We start from the raw sequence: 20,567 nt of genomic DNA, 5'->3' as shown, positions 1-20,567 counted from the left end.
CACATTTCTGGTTGCAGTAGACAGCCATTCTAAATGGCTGGAGGTGGTGCCAGTGGGCAACATGACCTCAGCAGGAACCATTCAAGCATTGAGGGGGATGTTTGCTACACATGGTCTGCCTGATGTGATCGTGTCAGATAATGGAACACAATTTACCTCCTCGGATTTCCAGGTGTTCCTGAGGACCTTGGGGATTAGGCACACCACCTCGGCTCCTTTCCACCCTGCCAGTAATGGGTTGGCAGAACGATTCGTGCGGACAACAAAGGATGCCCTCAAGTGCATAGTACAGGGAAATTGGAAGCAAAGACTGGCCACCTTCCTCCTACACCAACATGCAACACCCTGCACGGCCACAGGCAAAAGCCCAGCGGAACTCAGATGGGGCAGACGCCTCATAACAACACTGGACAGGCTTCACCCAGACAGGGTAGCAGCAGACGCCGGGACCCCCAACATCAAAACAAGTTTCCACACAGGGGACCCCGTCTGGGCCAGGAACTATACCACAGGTCACCCATGGGTGCCAGGGGAGATACTAGAGCAAACAGGACCCCTTTCCTACAAAGTAAGGGTGGAGGGGGGACTCCTTTGGAAGAGGCACCTGGACCAGCTGAGGAAAAGGGCCCCTGAAAGGGTTGTTGAGGACACACTGGGGGCTGAGGAGGAAGAGCCAACACAAACACCCAGGAGGGCTACCAGAGGGTCACAGTGGCAACTCCACCCCAGGCAGGAGACTGACAGAGAAACCAGGCAGTCACTAGAACCCAGCAGAACACAAAACCCGGGCACCGCAACACACACACACACCACAATCCATCACAACAAGGAAGAGAGTCTAGACACAGCACCACACCACCAGGAGAACCAGTCCCAAGAAGATCAAGCAGGCCGCACAAGGCTCCAAGCTACCTCGCAGACTATGTGCGCTCTTAAGGGGGGTGGAGAAGCAACCAAGGGATAACAATTGTAATTTTTGTGTATAGTGTAAATAAGCGTATATAGTTATGGGAGACGGAATGACAGAGGGTAATTCCTCACTATGGGGGAAGGGGTGTAGTGTAATTTAATTTAATTTATTAATATTTCTATACCGCCCTTCTCCCGAAGGACTCAGGGCGGTGTACAGGGCAAGAATAAAACACAGAATTACAAAAGTTAAAAAGTAATTAAATACATGCCCATTAAAAAACAGTTAATACATAATAAAAACCCCAATAAAAGACTTCCGGTGGTGATGCGACGCTGAAGACAGCCATCTCTGGGCTGTCTGTTCTGCAGCTTTGTTGAATCACTGAAAAACAGCGCCGATCAGCTGTTTTGGTGATTCGGAAGCCCCCTCCCCGGGAGAAGAGGAGGGGGTGAGGCCCCAGGTAGGGGTTGAGCTCTCCGGGGCCGCCTGAGCTTTAAGTTTGGGCGGCTGAAGGATTGAGCCCCCCGAAGCCTGGGTTTGCTCCGGGCTGTGCAGCGTCTCTGCTCTGTGATTTTTGGAGCAGAGCCAAGCGTTAGCAACCACCCCTGCCAGAAGGAAAGACTCTTGAGTATCAAGACGCAGGCAGAGCGGTACAGGAGGTCAAGGTGAAGTGGACTTTTATCTTTACTCTCTAGCTCAACAGATTTTATGGATTAAAAGTGAAAGTGCGCAACAAGTGAAAGTGGGGGAAGATGGGGACGAAAGCCTCTAAAGTTCTTCGGAGTGCGGGGGCTTCCCCGGTGCAACAGACTTCGTTGCAAGTTTTGCTCCCTCCCACACCTGCTCTGGCACTGACTCTTAAAGATTTACAGGATGCCTTTGAAAAGCAAACACAATTAATGTCAGATATGATGGAAAAGCTGGAGGAGAAATTGGAGGAGAAAATGGAAGAGAAGCTGGAAGAGAAGTTTAGAGCAATGAGGGCAGACACTTTCCCCCACTAATGGACCAATCATTTCCTTAACTTTTTTCTTGTTTCTTATATGTTGAAAGAAGCTTTTTTTGTTATTTTTGACTTTGGTCGCAAGCCTTAGTTCATTTTGAGCCTTAGCTTCCCTCACTTCATCTTTGCAGGCACGGGCTATTTGCTGATATTCTGACTTAGTTATGTGCCCCTCTTTCCACTTCCTATACTTGTCCCTTTTATCTTTCAGTTTGTCAGAGAGTTCTTTATGCAGCCATGCTGGTTTCCTTTCAAAGCTGTTATTTTTCTTCTTTGTTGGTATTGTACTAGACTGGGCCTTTATTATCTCACTTTTCAAAATTTCCCAAGCTTCTTGAGTTGTTTTCCCCTTTAGGATTCTCATCCATGGAATTCTTCCCAAGGTCTCTCTAAGTTTATTGAAATTAGCTCTTTTAAAGTCCAAGACTCTAGTTTGGCTGTATTCTATTGCTTGTGCTTCCATAATGTTGAATTCCAATATTGCATGATCACTTTCCCCCAAGATTCCTGTGGCTTTGACACTTTCTATCATTTCATCTCTGTTAGTGAGAATTGAATCCAATATGGCTAATCCCCTAGTTCCCTTCTCTACTTTTTGGGAGAGAAAGTTGTCTGCTAGGTTTGTCAGGAATCTGTTAGATCTTCCACTTGGTGCAGAATTTGTCTCCCAGTTGATATCAGGGTAATTAAAGTCCCCCATTACTATTGCGATGCGCTTCCAACATACCTTAGTTAACTGACTAGCAAAAAGTTCATCTATTTCCTCTGTTTGGTTGGGCGGCCTATAGTATACACCTATGGCAATGTCATTTTTTTCTCCCTTTTATATTGACCCAAATACATTCAAGTTTACAGGTTTCATCATTGTTGTGCTCTATTTCTGTAGAGATAAAGTTATTTCTTATATATAGAGCAACTCCACCTCCTCTTTTGTTTAGTCTATTTCTTTTAAATAATTTAAAACCCTGAACTTCCGGTGGCGACGCGATGCTGAAGACAGCCATCTCCGGGCTGTCCGCTCCGCAGCTTTGTTGAATCACTGAAAACAGCGTCGATCAGCTGTTTTGGTGATTCGGAAGCCCCCTCCCCGGGAGAAGAGGAGGGGGTGAGGCCCCAGGTAGGGGTTGAGCTCTCCGGGGTCGCCTGAGCTTTAAGTTTGGGCGGCTGAAGGATTGAGCCCCCCGAAGCCTGGGTTTGCTCCGGGCTGCGCAGCGTCTCTGCTCTGTGATTTTGGGAGCAGAGCCAAGCGTTAGCAACCACCCCTGCCAGAAGGAAAGACTCTTGAGTATGAAGACGCAGGCAGAGCGGTACAGGAGGTCAAGGTGAAGTGGACTTTTATCTTTACTCTCTAGCTCAATGGATTTTCTGGCTTTAAAGTGAAAGTGCGCAGCAAGTGAAAGTGGGGGAAGATGGCGACGAAAGCCTCCAAAGTTCTTCGGAGTGCGGGGGCTTCCCCGGTGCAACAGACTTCGTTGCAAGCTTTGCTCCCTCCTGCACCTGCTCTGGCATTGACGCTTAAGGATTTACAGGATGCCTTTGAAAAGCATTCACAACTAATGTCAGATATGATGGAAAAGCTGGAGGAGAAACTGGAGGAGAAGATGGAAGAGAAGTTTAGAGCAATGAGGGCAGACATCTTGTCTACAATTGAAAGTGTGGCTGTATGTGTGCAACGCTTGGATGAAAAAGTGGAGGATCTTAGTCAAAAGAATTCTATATTAGAAGCAAAAGTACTAGAGAATGAAAATATAAGGGATAAAATGGATGGAGACTTGAGCCTCGTCCAGTACCATCAGATGGAGTTTGCTATCAGAATCAGGGTCTTAAAAGAGAATCCTAAAGAAGATTTAAAGCAGCTGGTCTCTGAGGCTTTGGAAGTGGTACTGGGTCAGTCAGCAGCTGAAATTGAAGGAAGTATAGATAAAATCTTTCGTGTGAACTCATGGATTGCAAGGCAGAGGAAGCTACCTAGAGATGTGGTGGTTTACTTTACAAAGAGAGCAATTAGGGATGAAGTTATTCAAGTTGCTTACGATACTAAGTTTGTGGTTGCTGAGCAAGAAGTTTTGGTCTTAAAAGAGATTCCTCCAAAGATTTTAAGGAGAAGGAAAGATTTTGCCTTCCTAGCACAGGAACTTAAGAAATGTGACATCAAGTTGAGATGGGAGATTCCAGTGGGCATGGTGGTGATGCATGAAGGTAAAAGATACTGTCTGGTTACAGTGACTCAGGCACGTGATTTTTACAGCAAAGTTTTAAAAGCAACCCCTCTATCACTTCTGGAAGCTGTAAAGGGATATGGCGAGGGAAAGCCTCAAGATGCTGATGGAACACAGACAGAGGAGAATGGTGCTGGAGGGGATCAAATTACAGTTTCATCGGCAGCTGCTGGAGAGCAGAGGATGACACGTGCCGCTTTAAGACGAGTGAGACAAAAGCAAGAACAAGATCAGCAGAAAGTTATGGAACCTCCAAAGCGTACTTACAGTGAAGCTGTGGGAGGGGCGCGGCCTAAGGAAGTTACAAGGGTCCTGGCAGACATGCTCCAGAAGCTTCAGGATGCCAAGAATGGTGACTAAGTTCCTAACCTGGAATGTTAATGGATTAAATTCACCACAGAAGAGAAAGAAAGTTTTTCAATATTTAAAACAATTTAAGACTGACGTTATTTGCTTGCAAGAAACGCATATTAGGGTTATGGACCAAAAGTACTTGTTGAATTCAAGGTTGGGTACGCAATTTATTGCTTCTGCAATGAATAAGAAAAATGGAGTGGTTATTTATGTTAAGAATACTCTGACAGCGGAACTAATTGAAGTAGATAAGCAAGGAAGATATGTTATGATAGATTTGCTGTTAGAAGGCAAAAAAACGCTTTTAGTTGGACTGTATGCTCCAAATCAACAACAAGCTGACTTTTATAGTTCACTACATACAAAGATTACCCAGTTGGATTATAAATCTTTTATTTTTATGGGAGATTGGAATGGTGTCTTGGATGTACAGCTGGACAAATCGGGTTTTTTTAAACATGCCCCGAGTCATGCTAGACTGCCTAAATCTTTTTTTGAAATGAAGGATGATCTGGAATTACGAGACATTTGGCGTGAAACGCATTTACATGAAAAGGATTATACTTTTTTTTCTGATAGACACCAATCTTTTTCTAGGATTGATTTTATATTACTGACTAATGATTTTTTTTCTAGGATTAAGAAGATAAAGATCTGTGCAAGAACTATATCTGACCATAGTCCAGTCTGGTTAGAGATCAATAAGGACAATAGAGATAGGCGCTCCTGGCGCGTAAATGAGAATTTGTTTAGAAATCAGAGAAATGTGGAAGAATGTAAAAAGCAGATGAAAGACTTTTTTGAAATTAATATGAATAAGGATACTTCTATGGACATGGTTTGGGATGCTAGCAAAGCTTATATGAGAGGGGTGTTAATATATATGAATAATAAATACAGACGTAATCTGGAAATTAGGAGGAAAGAACTGGAGAATGAAATTAGGGAAAAAGAAAAGGCCCTAATTTTGAATCCATCGGATGTGAAGATTAAAGAGGTTATTAACTTGTTAAGAAGACAATTTGATATGTTGATGGCTGATCAGGTGGCAACTAACTTACGGTTTGCTAGGTATAACACTTTTTGCAATGCCAATAAACCAGGTAGGTGGCTAGCCTACAGGTTAAGGAAAAAACAAAGGGCCTCTAGCATAGATAAAATTGAATACAAAGGAAAGGTTGTGTTTCAACAGGATCTTATCAAGGAAGCCTTTGTGGATTTTTATTCTAAACTATATGTTAAGGAGAAGATTAATGAAACAGATATTGATGTATATTTGAAGAATGCTAGCATCCCGGTTCTTACACAGGAACAAAAGGAGGAGATTAATCAATTGATAACAGAAGAAGAAATTTTTATAGCAATTAAGGAATTGAAGTTGGATAAAGCGCCAGGTACGGATGGTCTGACTGCGGTCTACTACAAACATCTACAATTGGAGCTGATAAAGCCATTAAGGGAATTGTTTCAGACAATTCAGAGGGGGGGAAAGGTGCCTCCGTCTTGGAGAACTGCTTTTATTTCTTTGATTCCAAAGGAAGATCAAGATGCTACTCAAGTAAAAAACTACAGACCAATATCACTTTTAAATACAGACTACAAGATATTTGCTAAGGTATTAGCTAATAGATTGATGAGGGTTTTGCAACAGATGATTCATGGGGATCAAACTGGGTTTATTAGTGGTAGACAAATGAAAAATAATGTGAGGCATATAGTTGATGTGGTGGAGTTTTTGGAAAGGAACAACCAGATCCCTGCGGCGCTAATTTTCTTAGATGCTGAAAAAGCTTTTGATCAATTGAATTGGCAATTTTTGATGAAAGTTTTAGATAAAATGAATTTTGGGGATAAATTTTTACAACCAATTAGGGCATTATATCAAAAACAAACTGCCCGAATAATAGTTAACAATAGTCTGACTGAAGTATGCAATATTGAGAAGGGCACAAGACAAGGGTGTCCGTTATCACCTTTATTATTTGTTTTAACATTGGAGATATTATTGATAAAAATACGGAATTCGGAAAAAATTAAGGGTATTCAAATTAGAGATCAGGATTATAGATTGAGGGCGTTTGCAGACGATCTGGTTGTTACGGTGACTCAGCCAGAAAGCTCTGTTGTGGACCTGATGGAGATAATAATGCAATATGGGAAGGTTTCTGGATTTAAGGTTAATGTACAAAAAACAAAAATTTTGGCCAAAAATATGACAATACCGCAAAAGGCCCTTTTAGAAGGATTAACTGGATTTGAGATTGTTAAAAGGGTTAAATATTTGGGGGTGTATCTGTCACCCTCAAATGCAAAGTTATATAAAAATAATTATGAAAAGTTATGGGGAAAAATTCAAAAATAATTGGAGAGTTGGGAAAAATTGCAATTGTCTTTACTGGGAAGAATTGAAGCAGTGAAAATGAATGTCCTGCCTAAATTTTTATTTTTATTCCAAATGATACCGATTCTTAAATAAGATTCTAATTTGGAAGAATGGCAACGGGGTATCAATAAATTTGTGTGGGCAGGGAAAAGGCCAGGAATTAAACTTAAGATTATGCAGGATACTCGTGAAAGAGGTGGTCTTAAAATGCCTAATCTTAAATTATATTATGAAGCTGCTGCGTTGTCAGGAATAAGTGATTGGATTAATTTGACACAAGGGAGATTATTAAATCTTGAGGGCCACGACTTGTTATTTGGCTGGCATGCATATTTGTTGTATGATAAGAAGGTAGATAATGTATTTAAAGTGCATATTTTAAGACAGGCATTGTTGAGAGTTTGGAAGAAGTATAGACATAAGTTAGACTGCAAGATGCCGTTGTGGGCAATCCCGAAACATGCAATAGAAAACATAAATGTAGGCTTCAAACATGATGTGACTACGTATAAGGAGATCTTAAGTTTGGAAAGGAACGTCTGGTGTTTGAAGCCGTACAATCTCTTGCGAGATGAGAAGATTGTTCAAACTTGGTTCCAATATACTCAATTACGTGCCAGGTGGAAAGAAGACCAGAAAATTGGTTTCTCAATGACTGATGAAAATTTGATAAAGCAAATTAGAAATCAGGGTCCAGCACATATTAAACGGATTTATCTTGCATTGATAGATATTGACTCAGAAACAGAACTTGTTAAAGACTGTATGATAAGATGGGCCCAGAATATCCAAGAAGTTATTACAATGGATACTTGGGAAAAGATCTGGGTGAGGAACGTAAAATTCACACAAGCCCAAAACCTAAGAGAGAACTTTTATAAAATGTTTTATAGATGGCATTTAGATCCTAAAAAGCTTGCAAGTATGTATCCGAATTATCAACCTAAATGTTGGAGATGTGGTGGTGAAGATGCAACGTATTTTCATATATGGTGGACCTGCAAAAAGGTTAAGGCTTTTTGGATAAAAATTTGGTGGAATATGCAGAAGATCTTTAAGCAAAGGATAAAGTTTTGTCCGCAATTGTTTTTGCTGGGCATAATTACAGATGCTACTGTTGTGGACATTAAGTTGATGTTGAATTTAATTACAGCAGCAGGACTATTAATAGGTCAATATTGGAAAAAGGAGGAACTGCCGACTATAGAAGAATGGACTCTAAAGGTTTCTGACCTGGCGGAAATGGCAAAGATTTCGGCTTACTTGAAAGATCATTCGCAAGAACGTTATATTATGGAGTGGAAAAAGTGGATTGATTATATTCAGAACAAATATGGGACTAAAAAGTTTCATTTAGCATTTGAATAAGTTTCCTTTCCTTTTTTCTTTTTTTTCTTTTTATATGTAACATTAGTATTGCTTGTAGTCATTTTATATGAGCTAGAGGGCGATAGAGTTAATAGTTTATTGTTTTTAGCATATGGATGTTTATGATTGTTCTTTGTTTTTATACCTTGTACTTAGCTCTGGGAAGTCGGGAGGGGAGGGGGAATGGGGGGAGGGATAGGGAGGGTTAGGTAGGGGTGGGGGGAGGGGGGGATTGTTAAAGATAAAATGTACTGTAAAACTTTTCAATAAAAAAAAAACCCAATAAAATGACAGTAAAAACCCCATCAATCCCCCCTCAGGCCAGGCCGGCTTGTTCGAACAAGTATGTTTTTAGATCGCGGCGAAAGGAGCGAAGATCGGGCACCATCCGGAGCTCAACTGGTAACTGGTTCCATAGTTCCGGGGCGCCCACAGAGAAAGATCTCCCCCTGGGGGCCACCAATCTACATTCTCTGACCGGTGGCACCCTGAGGAGGCCCTCTCTGTGGGAACGCACAGGGCGGAGGGAAGTTGATGCCGGCAGCAGGTGTTCCCTAAGGTATTCCAGACCCCTGCCATGTAGGGCTTTAAACACCATTACTAGTACCTTGAATCTCACCCGGAAGACAACTGGTAACCAATGCAGCTCACGGAGCAGAGGTGTGACATGGGAGTATCGGGAGACTCCCAACACAACTCTCGCGGCTGCATTCTGTACCAGTTGGAGCCTCCGGGCGGTCCTCAAGGGAAGCCCCATGTAGAGAGCGTTGCAGTAGTCTAGACGAGAGGTCACGAGCGCGTGAGTGACCGTGCATAAATCATCCCGGCTTAGATAGGGCCGCAACTGGCGCACCAGGCGAACCTGGGCGAAAGCCCCCCTAGTAACAGACACTATGTGATCTTCCAAGGTGAGCCGTGAATCTAGGAGGACTCCCAAGTTGCGAGCCCTATCTACGGGGGGTAATAATTCACCCCCCATAGAAAGAGATGGAATATCCGAATAGACCCGGGATGAAGGTATGCAAAGCCACTCAGTCTTGTCGGGGTTGAGTTGAAGTCTATTCCTCCCCATCCAGACCCGAACCGCCTCCAGGCAACGGGACATCACAGCGAGGGCATCACTGGGGTGGTTTGGGGTCGAAAGAAAAAGCTGGGTATCATCAGCGTACTGATGATACCCAACTCCAAAGCCACGAATGATCTCACCCAGCGGTTTCATATAGATGTTGAACAGGAGAGGCGAGAGGACCGACCCCTGAGGAACTCCACAAACTAGAGACCTCGCGGTCAATCTCTGCCCTCCTGTCAACACCGACTGCGAACGTCCCTGGAGATAGGAGGAGAACCACTGTAAGACCGTGCCTCCCACTCCCAATCCCCTGAGACGCCGCAGCAGGATACCATGGTCGATGGTATCGAAAGCCGCTGAGAGGTCTAATAGGACTAGAACAGAGGAATGTGCCCTGTCCCGAGCCCTCCAGAGATCATTCACCAGCGCGACCAATGCCGTCTCCGTGCTGTACCCGGGCCTGAAACCCGATTGGTACGGGTCTAGATAATCCGCTTCATCCAGTACCAGAGGGAGCTGATGCGCCACCACACTCTCAACAACCTTCGCAAGGAAGCGAAGGTTGGAGACCGGACGAAAGTTGTTCAATACAGCTGGGTCCAAGGCAGGCTTCTTGAGGAGAGGCCTCACCACCGCCTCTTTCAAGACGGCAGGGAAGCTACCCTCACTCAAAGAAGCTGATATAACTGCCTGGAACCAGCTTCGTGTCCTCTCCCGGGCTGCATAAACCAGCCAGGAAGGGCACGGGTCCAATAAACATTTGGTGGAGCTCAGCCTCCCCATAATTCTGTCCACTTCCTCCGGAGTCACAGAATCAAACTCCTCCCAGGTAATATCGACAAGACCGCCCGTGTCCTGATCGTCAGACTCTGCCCAGTCAGAGTCCAGACCGGTCCGAAACCGAGCGATTTTGTCCGACAGATGTTGGTTAAACTCCTCGGCACGACCCTGCAAGGGTTCCTCCCTCACCTCTTGATTAAGGAGGGAGCGAGTCACCCTAAACAGGGCGGCCGGGCGATTATCTGCGGACGCGATAAGGGTAGCGAAGTGATTAGACCTCGCCACCCTTATCGCCGCGAGATAAGACCTAATATAGGTTCTTAGTCGCAATCGGTCGGATTCGGATCGGCTGGATCTCCAACCGCTCTCTAGGCCCCGTCTCCGATGCTTCATCTCCCGGAGCTCCGCGGAGGGGCCGCAAGGGTACAACTCGGTCAAGAGCCTCAGTGGCTCAGTGGCTGCCCTTTCCCAGGCTTCCACTAAGGCATCTGCCGAGCTGTGAGTGAGGGAGGCAGGTGGGGACCCCAGCGCTGCCTGGAACCTCTTGGGATCCATTAAGCGTCTGGGGTGGTACCATCTAATTGGTTCCACACACCCACGGCGGGGGGTAGCAAAACGGAAGACCAGCCGCAGGAGATGATGATCGGTCCATGACAGGGGCATAACAATTTGGGAGCCCCCACCAAGATCATCTAACCACCGTCCAGATAAGAAAACTAGGTCAAGGGTGTGGCCTCCCTCATGAGTCGGTCCCGAAATTACTTGCGTCAGGTCCATGGCCGTCATGGAAGCCATGAACTCCCGAGCCAACTCAGATGATCCTCCCAGAGATGGTAGATTGAAGTCCCCCAAAACTATAAGTTTCGGGAACTCAATCACCAACCCAGAGAGGACATCGAGAAGCTCAGGCAGAGCTGCTGCTGCGTGACTAGGCGAAAGGTACACCAGCAGCAAGCCCAACTGCGCACCAGGGCCGCATCTCAAAAAGAGAGACTCACACCCGACTATCTGAGGAACGGTGGCCTCCCGCGGGCACAAGGTCTCACTCATAACAACAGCCACTCCCCCACCCCTGCCCTGAGCCCGAGGCCGGTGTAGCACCCGGAAACCTGGTGGGCAAAGATCAACCAGAGGAATACCGCCCTCTGGGCCCAACCAAGTCTCTGTGATGCAAGCCAGGTCCGCCTGCTCACACTCGACCAAGTCACGGACGAGAGGAGCTTTGTTAGCGACAGACCTGGCATTCAAGTACACCAGCCGGAGCTCAGGAGGCTGCACATCCTCACTCCCGGGACCTCGGGGCGGAACAAGAGGGTCGGAGTGCCTCACCGCTTGCAAGCAGCGGAGAGGCCTTCCCTGAGATCGATACGGCCCTCTGTTCCTACACCTGCTGCCATTCCCTAACGTCGTGGCAATGGGTAATCCCACGACTTGCCCTGGAGCCCAGGGGGCAACCGACCCCCGCTCCTCCCCCCCGCGATCAATCCCGGACCTGGCCTGAACAACAGTTGTTGGACTACCCCCCATATCCGAACAACCAAAAGAAGTTCCCACCCCCCTCCCTAACCTCCTAAAAAACTTAGCCAAAAAACTAACCAGGGGCCTCTTAATTGATTTATATCGGAGGCCCCTACCCGTGCCCAGCCATCTCTCAGGGTCCCAACAATCGGGCCCTTCATGAAGAGGAGGTGTAAAGAGTAAGGCGGGTTGCTCCCAGGATGGGGGCCCCCCCTGAGGGCGAATAAAACCGTGCTAGGATAAGTCAGACGCATGATGATAATTAAACAAGTCCGACAAAAAAGGCAGCAAGGCAGACCAGATCGATACGGGAGGATCTAAAAATAAATCGAAGGCAAATGACCAGAGTGCCAGCCCAGCTCCACTGCCACTAGAGCTGGGAAACCCCGGAACAGATCGAATCCCGCCCTCTCACGGCGGTCAGGGCCAGGGAGCAGCCTGGTACATACAACCGGGGGGAAGCAATACCGCCCAGAGCTCTCACCTCAACCACTCTCCCACAGTGGTTGTAACCCGGAGCTTCCAAAATTATAGGGGAGGGGAGGAGAGAGGAGGGAATTAGAGCAAAAGAGTCAGCGAAATACATCAGGGCTGATAAGCCTGTAGAGACACCGAATGGTAGGAGAGATCCGGTTACACAGTTCAATTTCATGTTGTAGAAGGACCAGATGATAGCCAGGAAGGGAAACCGAGACCATGGTAGTTCAACAGAACCACAAAACATGGTCTAGTCAGTTTCTGGCGGCGCAGGGGTTAAATTGTGCCTCATTAACGTCCGAGGCATCAGCTTCCGCATTCCACCACCAGGCCAGGTCACCATACCAGAGAGGCCGCGGTACTCCACTCTCTTCGCCGCCAGCCATCTCAGACACCAACCAGGCAATATCTCCACCACTTCAACACTTCCACGCCAACGCTGCTCCAAGCCGCGATTCATAGTTAATCAGTCAACACGCGGCTCCCCCAAGCAGCTGAAAGGCGCTCCGGAACACCGCCAAGCTCTAGAAAGTTGTCCCGGGCTCCGCAGGCTTTGAGAACGCCACCAGGATCCGCAGACTCCATCAGGGGCCAACAGTCAGCTGGTCGGCGGAACGCAGGCCTCCAAAATCCTCCACCCGGCTCCAACGAGTTATTAATCAGGCTCTCAAAACTCTCAAAACTCCCCCGGCACCAACAGTCAGCTGGTTGGCGCCGCGTAGAGCAGAGCTCCGCAGAATATCTAGGTCTTCCAGGCACTCCAGCAGCCTCCGTTAGAGTTCGCCGAGTCCGCCGAGCCCCCGCGGTCCGACAAACAGCTGGTCGCGCAGCGTGGGGCACTGCTCAGCTCCTCCGCGTCCTCTAGGGCCTCCAGAAACTCTTCCGGGCTCAGATGGAAAACCTCGGAGACCTCGGAGAGTCCAGGGCTCGCGGGGCCAAAAGATAACAATACAGAAGCTCACCTCGTCCTCGTCCCCCATCCCAGGCCCTTCACAGATCTTCAGTCAGATCTTCCGGACCCCGTGTGGGTCCGGAAGATCTGACTGAGCCCCGTGTTGAATTTCTTGGTGCCGACCAGCTGACTGTGCTCTCGGTGCCGACCAGCTGTCTCCAGTTGCTCAGGAGCCGGATGTTGGTTGAGTAACAACTCCCATTATGAACTACGGTTTGGAACAGCGTCAGCGTTTTAAGCTGGAGTGGTGGAGACGGCCCTGGTTGACGTCTGAGACGGTTGGCGGTGAGGGGGTTGGAGTGCCGCGACCGTCTTGGTACAGTGACTATGGCTGGGTGGAGTATGGACTTTTATGCCTGGACATCTGGAGGCATGGACTATTATGCCTGGACATCTGGAGGCATGGACTATTATAGTTCACTGGACCATATCTTTGAGCCCCACTCCGTGACTTTATGGGTTTTTTACCCTAATCCATCTCGCTGACTGGTTTCGCCTATTGTCCTCTCCTTTCCTTTCCCCCTGGGCTGTGGAAGGTGCCGGGTGTATAACCACTGTGAGAGAGTGGTTAAGAGTTAAGAGCTCCATCTTTTCCGTCCTAGAGGTGAGAGCTCTAGGCGGTATCTCTCTCCCCGGCTGTATATCTCAGGCTGCTCCCCGGTTCTGACCGTTGTGAGAGAACGGGGATTGTCCCGGGGTTACCCTGCTCTAGTGGCAGAAGAGCTGGGTTTGCAGTCTGGATATTCCCCTTCCATTTTTAAGATCCTCCCTTTTTATTTATTCGATCTGGGTCTGTTTCTTGCTGTATTACCCAATTTTACCATGGTTTTGAGATACTCCAGCACGGTTTTACTCGCTCTCAGGGGTGCCCTCCCATCCTGGGAGCGACCCGCCTTACCTTTTAATTTACCTCTTGATGACGGGTCCGACTGTTGGGACCCTGAGAGATGGCTGGGCAGAAACAGGGGCCTAAGATATAAATTTAACAAGAGGCCCCTGATTACTTTTTTAGCTAAATTTTTTGTAGGGTTAGGGAGGGGGGAGGGTTGTGGTTGGTTGGAGAGAGGGGGCACTCTGCCAACTGCTGTTCAGACCAGGCCTAGTAGAGATCGCGTTGAGAGGGAGCCGGGGTCGGTCATCTCTGGAGCGGGTCGTGGGAATGCCAATTCCCACGACGATAGGGAATGGCTGCAGGTGTAAGATCAGAGGGCCGTATCGACCTCCGGGAGGGCCTCTCCGCTATCTCCAAGCGGTGAGACGCTCCGACCCTCTGCCTTCGACCCAAGGCTCTGGGAGCGGGGATGTGCAGCCACCTGAGCTCCGACTGGTGTATCTAAATGCCAGGTCCGTTGTTAATAAGGCTCCCCTCGTCCGGGATTTAGTCGAGGGTGAGCAAGCGGACCTGGCTTGCATTACGGAAACCTGGTTGGGCCCAGAGGGTGGTATCCCCCTGGTGGATCTCTGCCCACCAGGCTTCCGGGTGCTACACCGGCCTCGGACTCAGGGTAGGGGTGGGGGAGTGGCTGTAGTTATGAGGGAGACCTTATGTCCGCAGGAAGCCACCGTTCCTCAGATAGTCGGGTGTGAATCTCTCTTATTGAGGTTTGGTCCTAGGGCGCAGTTGGGCTTGCTGCTCGCGTACCTTTCGCCTAGTCGCGTAGCAGCAGCCCTGCCTGAGCTTCTCGATATCCTCTCAGGGCTGGTGATTGAGTTTCCTAAACTAATGGTTTTGGGAGACTTCAATCTACCATCCCTGGGAGGAGTATCTGAGTTAGCTCGGGAGTTCATGGCTTCCATGACGGCCATGGACCTGACGCAGGTAATTTATGGACCAACCCATGAGGGAGGCCACACCCTTGACTTGGTTTTCTTATCTGGTCGGTGGTTAGATGATCTTGGTGGGGGCTCCCCAATTGTTATGCCCCTGTCATGGACCGACCATCATCTCCTGCGGCTGGTCTTCCGTTTTGCCACCCCCCACCGTGGGGTTGTTGAGCCAACTAGATGGTTCCGCCCCAGGCGCTTAATGGACCCTGAGAGGTTTCAGGCAGCGCTGGGGGCCCCACCTGCCTCCCCAGCTCACAGCTCGGCGGATGCCTTAGTGGAGGCCTGGGAAAGGACGGCCACGGAGGCACTTGACTGAGTTGTACCCTTGCGGCCCCTGACCCGGCGCAGATCCCAATGGGCTCCATGGTTTTCCGCGGAGCTCCGGGAGATGAAGCGTCGGAGACGGGGCCTAGAGAGCGTTTGGAGGTCCACCCGATCTGAATCCGACCGATTGCGACTAAGAACCCATATTAGGTCTTATCTCGCTGCGATGAGGGTAGCGAGATCTAATTATTTCGCTGCCCTCATCGCGTCCGCAGATAATCGCCCGGCCGCCCTGTTTAGAGTGACCCGCTCCCTCCTCAACTAGGAGGTCAGTGAGGATCCCTTGCAGGGGCGTGCCGAGGAATTTAGTCAACATCTGTCGGACAAAATCGCTCGGATTCGGACCGGTTTGGACTCCGACTGGGCAGTATCGGACGATCAGGACACGAGTGATCTTGTCGATGTCATCTGGGAGGAGTTCGATCCTGTGACTCCGGAGGAAGTGGACAGGATCATGGGGAGGCTGAACTCCACCACATGTTTATTGGACCCGTGCCCTTCCTGGCTGGTTTATGCAGCCCGGGAGGGGACACGAAGCTGGTTCCAGGCGGTTATAGCTGCTTCTTTGAGTGAGGGCAGTTTTCCCGCCGCCTTGAAGGAGGCGGTGGTGAGACCTCTCCTCAAGAAGCCTACCTTGGATCCGGATGTTTTGAATAACTTTCGTCCGGTCTCCAACCTTCGCTTCCTTGCGAAGGTTGTTGAGAGTGTGGTGGCACATCAGCTCCCTCTGGTCCTGGATGAAGCGGATTATCTAGACCCGTACCAATCGGGCTTCAGGCCTGGGTACAGCACGGAGACGGCATTGGTCGCGCTGGTGAATGATCTCTGGAGGGCTCGGGACAGAGGATACTCCTCTGTTCTAGTCCTATTAGACCTCTCAGCGGCTTTCGATACCATCGACCATGGTATCTTGCTGCGGCGTCTCAGGGGATTGGGAGTGGGAGGCACGGTTCTTCAGTGGTTCTCCTCCTATCTCCTGGGACGTTCGCAGTCGGTGTTGACGGGGGGGCAGAGGTCGACCGCGAGGCCTCTCGCTTGTGGAGTCCCTCAGGGGTCGGTCCTCTCGCCCCTTCTGTTCAACATCTACATGAAGCCGCTGGGTGAGATCATTCGTGGTTTTGGAGTTGGGTATCATCAGTATGCTGATGATACCCAACTTTTCATTTCGACCCCAAACCACCCCAGTGATGCCCTCGACGTGATGTCCCGGTGCCTGGAGGCGGTCCGGGTCTGGATGGGGAGGAACAGGCTTCGTCTCAACCCCGACAAGACGGAGTGGCTGTGCGTACCGGCATCCCGGGATATTCAGGATATCCCACCCCTCATTATGGGGGGTGAGTCATTACCTCCTGTAGATAGGGCTCGCAACTTGGGAGTCCTCCTAGATTCACAGCTCTCTTTAGAAGACCATATTGTAGCTGTAACTAGGGGGGCGTTCGCCCAGGTTCGCCTGGTGCGCCAGTTGCGGCCCTATCTAGACCGGGATGCCTTGCGCACGGTCACTCATGCGCTCGTGACCTCTCGTCTTGATTACTGCAACGCTCTCTACATGGGGCTACCCTTGAAGACCACTCGGAGGCTCCAGCTGGCACAGAATGCAGCCGCGAGAGTTGTGTTGGGGGTCTCCCGATACTCCCGTGTTACACCTTTGCTCCGCGAGCTGCATTGGTTGCCAGTTGTCTTCCGGGTGAGGTTCAAGGTGTTGGTAATGACCTACAAAGCCCTCCATGGCATGGGTCCAGAATACCTTGGGGAGCACCTGCAGCCGGCGTCAACTTCCCTCCGCCCAGTACGCTCCCACAGAGAGGGCCTCCTCAGGGTGCCGCCGGTCAAAGAATGCCGACTGGTGGCCCCCAGGGGGAGAGCGTTCTCTGTGGGTGCACCGGACTTATGGAACCATCTTCCGGTAGAGCTCTGGATGGCGCCCGACCTCCGCTCCTTCCGGCGCGACCTTAAAACCCATCTCTTTAAGGAAGCGGGCCTGGCCTGATGGGATGGGGTGGGTTTGTTATTATGACTTTAATTTTAAATTTGTACTATTTGTACTATGGGCATTGTTTAATCATGTTTTAACAATTTTAACTTTTGTATTTGTCTTTTACGTATTGCCCTGTTAACCGCCCTGAGTCTCTTGAGAGAAGGGCGGTATATAAATTAAATAAATAAATAAATAAATAAATATTCCTGTGAGGCTCCCAAGGGTCGCCACATTGCCGGAGCTCCGCAGTGTATGCTATTAAAGCATACATGGAATGTCAGCACAGCAGGGGGCTGGACAGCTCCAGGCTATAACTGCTTTTGGCGGGAAAGCCTGAATAGAGCTAGTCGTTGATAGCCCCAGGGCATGGTCAGCTCTGGCGGGAAGCCAGGGTTTAAATCCATTGGCACCTGCACTGGCGGGAAGCCCAGGTTTGAATCTATTGGCTGCGATTCACCTGGGCAGGTATAAAGAGACGCCAGGTAACCCCTTTGCTTCAGCTTCATTCCTGATCAAATAAAGAAGTACTACCCAGCTCAAGTGTCCGTCTCTCTGTGCGACCACGCGACATTGCAGGGGTTCAGTCAGCCAATCTTTCGTTCTTTCTTTTTGGCTAGCCAGTAAATCTTGATTAACTCATAGATTTTAACCATACTTGCTCTTTGCTCATCTAGGCCAAGTATAAGGCTCGTGTGTCTGCCCTGAAAGCTCAGACAGAGAAAAAACATGGTTCTGACAAGGAAGATCGTGGTAAACTTCCTGAGTCACCCAAGACTGCTGAGGAGATCTGGCAGCAAAGTGTTATTGGCGATTATCTTGCCCGCTTTAAGGTAAAGTGAGAAAATATCAAAAATACCAGAAACAACTTTCTGGGAGGAAATGGGGGCTGGGGAGGGACTTGAAGACAAAAGGTTAAGCCATGAAATTAGGTGGAGAGAGAGGAAGTGAATGTGCTAAGTGAGTATGTTTGTACTGTAAAGGGAAAGACATGCATTCTACCTTCTTTTTGAAATGGTTGGAAGTGCATCTTTGGAATGATTTTGCACTTTATGGAGTCGTGGTGGCACAGTGGTTAGAAGGCAGTATTGCACACTAACTTTGCCCACTGCCAGGAGTTGGATCCTGACCGGCTCAAGGTTGACTCAGCCTTCCATCCTTCCAAGGTCAGTAAAATGAGGACCCAGATTGTTGGGGGGAATATGCTGACTCTGTAAACTGCTTAGAGAGTGCTGTAAAGCGGTATGTAAGTGCTAGTGCTATAAAGTCTGATAATACTCTTTCTTTTATGTCAGAATGACAGGGGAAAAGCACTAAAAGCCATGGAAACTACCTGGAATAATATGGAGAAAAAAGAGAAACTTATGTGGATCAAGAAAGCAGCAGAAGATCAAAAACGATATGAGGTTGGCATTAATTATACTCTATTAGAGCAAGCATGTTGTAGGGTTTCTTTAGGAATGTAGGAAACTGGACAGAGTTGAGCTGCTCCATATTTGGGACCTAGGAAATATGCCCTCTGGAACATCATTTCCCCTGAGATCTGTCTGCCCCCCCCTCACCTTATTTGAAACAGCCCTTAAAATCAGGGTATTCCCCCAGATTTCAGATTAAACTGTAAAATGTTCCATGTGCTATATAGATTTTACAATAGGTCGTCTGTATCTAGACACTTGTAGTTTTTTACTTGTATCATTTTTAGTATGGATTTATTATTGTACAGTGCCTAGAGTTTTTGTGGAAATGAGCAATAAATAAATTTAATAAATTAGGCTTAGAACAAGAATCTCTGTCTTCATTTAAAAAAAAACAATCAGGTTTCTAGCTGCAGGCAAATATGCTTGAACATACATTGAAAATATTCCTGTTGGCAATATACAGGCCCTTGAAATGGCTCAATAAGATTAGACATTACCTACCCAAAGTGTCAGATTGTTCAGCCCTTCTACCCTATTGAGCCTCTGTACTATCAGCCCCCTCTACCACAAAGATCCTGCAGGAGAAGGGCAGTGTGGACAACCGTGGGATCTGGCAGGGTGAGATCTGTGAACCAAAAACACAAAGCTTTCGCTGTGTCCCTGCACAACAGATATAGTGCCCTTTCTGACCATAATAGCGACATTAAGGAGACAGGTAAAGGTATCTGTGATAATAACTCAAATAAGCAGGGGATCGTGGTCCAAGATGAAAAACTTGTTTTCGACAGGGAGAAGTGCGAATCTGGTATTACACACCAGTCATGCAAGAACAGAAAGGCATCCAAAAAGAGAAGCCACCTTCTAGTTGGTGATTCAATTATAAGGGATGTAAATTTAGGAAAGGACACAGAGGTTTCGAAAGAGGTCAGGTGTCTTCCAGGTGCTACTGCCAGTAGGGACAAGAAGCATATTTCTAAAATAATCAAGAATGCCAGCAAGGACTGTGATGTGGAGGCTATTGTACATCTTGGCACTAATGATCTGTCCCAAAAAGATGTACTCTCTGTGCAGAATGATTTCCAGAGCTTGGGGCAGGAACTTAGCAGAACAGGCTGTAGGCTTACTTTTTCAGAGGTTTTACCAGTGTATAAGGAGCAAAATGGAAAAGGCCAGCGTATAGCAGAATTTAATATGTGGCTAAAGGAGTGGTGTAAAGGAGAAGGCTTCGGTTATATTAGTCACGATGTCTGTAGCTGGTCCAATGAAAAAATGTACAAAAGAGATGGTTTGCATCCATCCAAGAAAGGGACTGAGTTACTTGGCAATAAATTCACAGCTTTTCTGGAGGAACATTTAAACTAAACAATGGGGACAGTGAGTTAATTGATACAGAACATCACTGTCCCCGGCAATCTAAGAAAATAGGGGAAGTCAGGCACCACACAAGTTATGTAGCAAGTAAACACAGGGTCAGTCATAAAGGACTCAAATGTCTATACACCAATGCACAGAGTATGAACAGTAAGCAGGGTGAACTAGAAATTCAGGTAAATGAGGGCAGATATGATATTGTTGCCATTACGAAAACATGGTGGGACGAAACCCACAAATGGAACACACAGCTAAAGGGATTTAAACTATTTAAAAGAAACAGACTAAACAAAAGAGGAGGTGGAGTTGCTCTATATATAAGAAATAACTTTATCTGTACAGAAATAGAGCACAACAATGATGAAAACTGTAAACTTGAATGCATTTGGGTCAATATAAAAGGGGGAAAAATGACATTGCCATAGGTGTATACTATAGACCGCCCAACCAAGCAGAGGAAATAGATGAACTTTTTGCTAGTCAGCTAACCAAGGTACTGTATGTAGGAAGCACATCACAATAGTAATGAGGGACTTTAATTACCCTGACATCAACTGGGAGACAAACTCTGCACCAAGTGGAAGATCAAACAGATTCCTGACAAACCTAGCAGACA

The 20,567-nt window shown here is 47.7% G+C and overlaps 1 protein-coding gene across 1 annotated transcript in view; it reads left to right on the top strand.

Moving 5' to 3' along the window:
- Window positions 1-20,567, top strand: part of LOC310648256 (nucleolar transcription factor 1-like) — a 254,864-nt gene that overhangs the window by 207,372 nt on the left and 26,925 nt on the right. Inside the window, exons 14-15 of the mRNA XM_083376002.1 lie at window positions 17,840-17,995; window positions 18,458-18,568. Of these exons, the coding sequence (XP_083232128.1) occupies window positions 17,840-17,995; window positions 18,458-18,568 (267 nt within the window). The remainder of the gene's footprint in view (window positions 1-17,839; window positions 17,996-18,457; window positions 18,569-20,567) is intronic.

Source organism: Vipera ursinii, assembly GCF_947247035.1.
Source record: "Vipera ursinii genome assembly, chromosome: W".
In the NCBI taxonomy this organism is placed as follows: Eukaryota; Metazoa; Chordata; class Lepidosauria; order Squamata; family Viperidae; genus Vipera; species Vipera ursinii.
The sequence above is the reverse complement of the archived record's forward strand: the minus strand, read 5'-3'. Positions and strand labels throughout refer to the sequence as shown.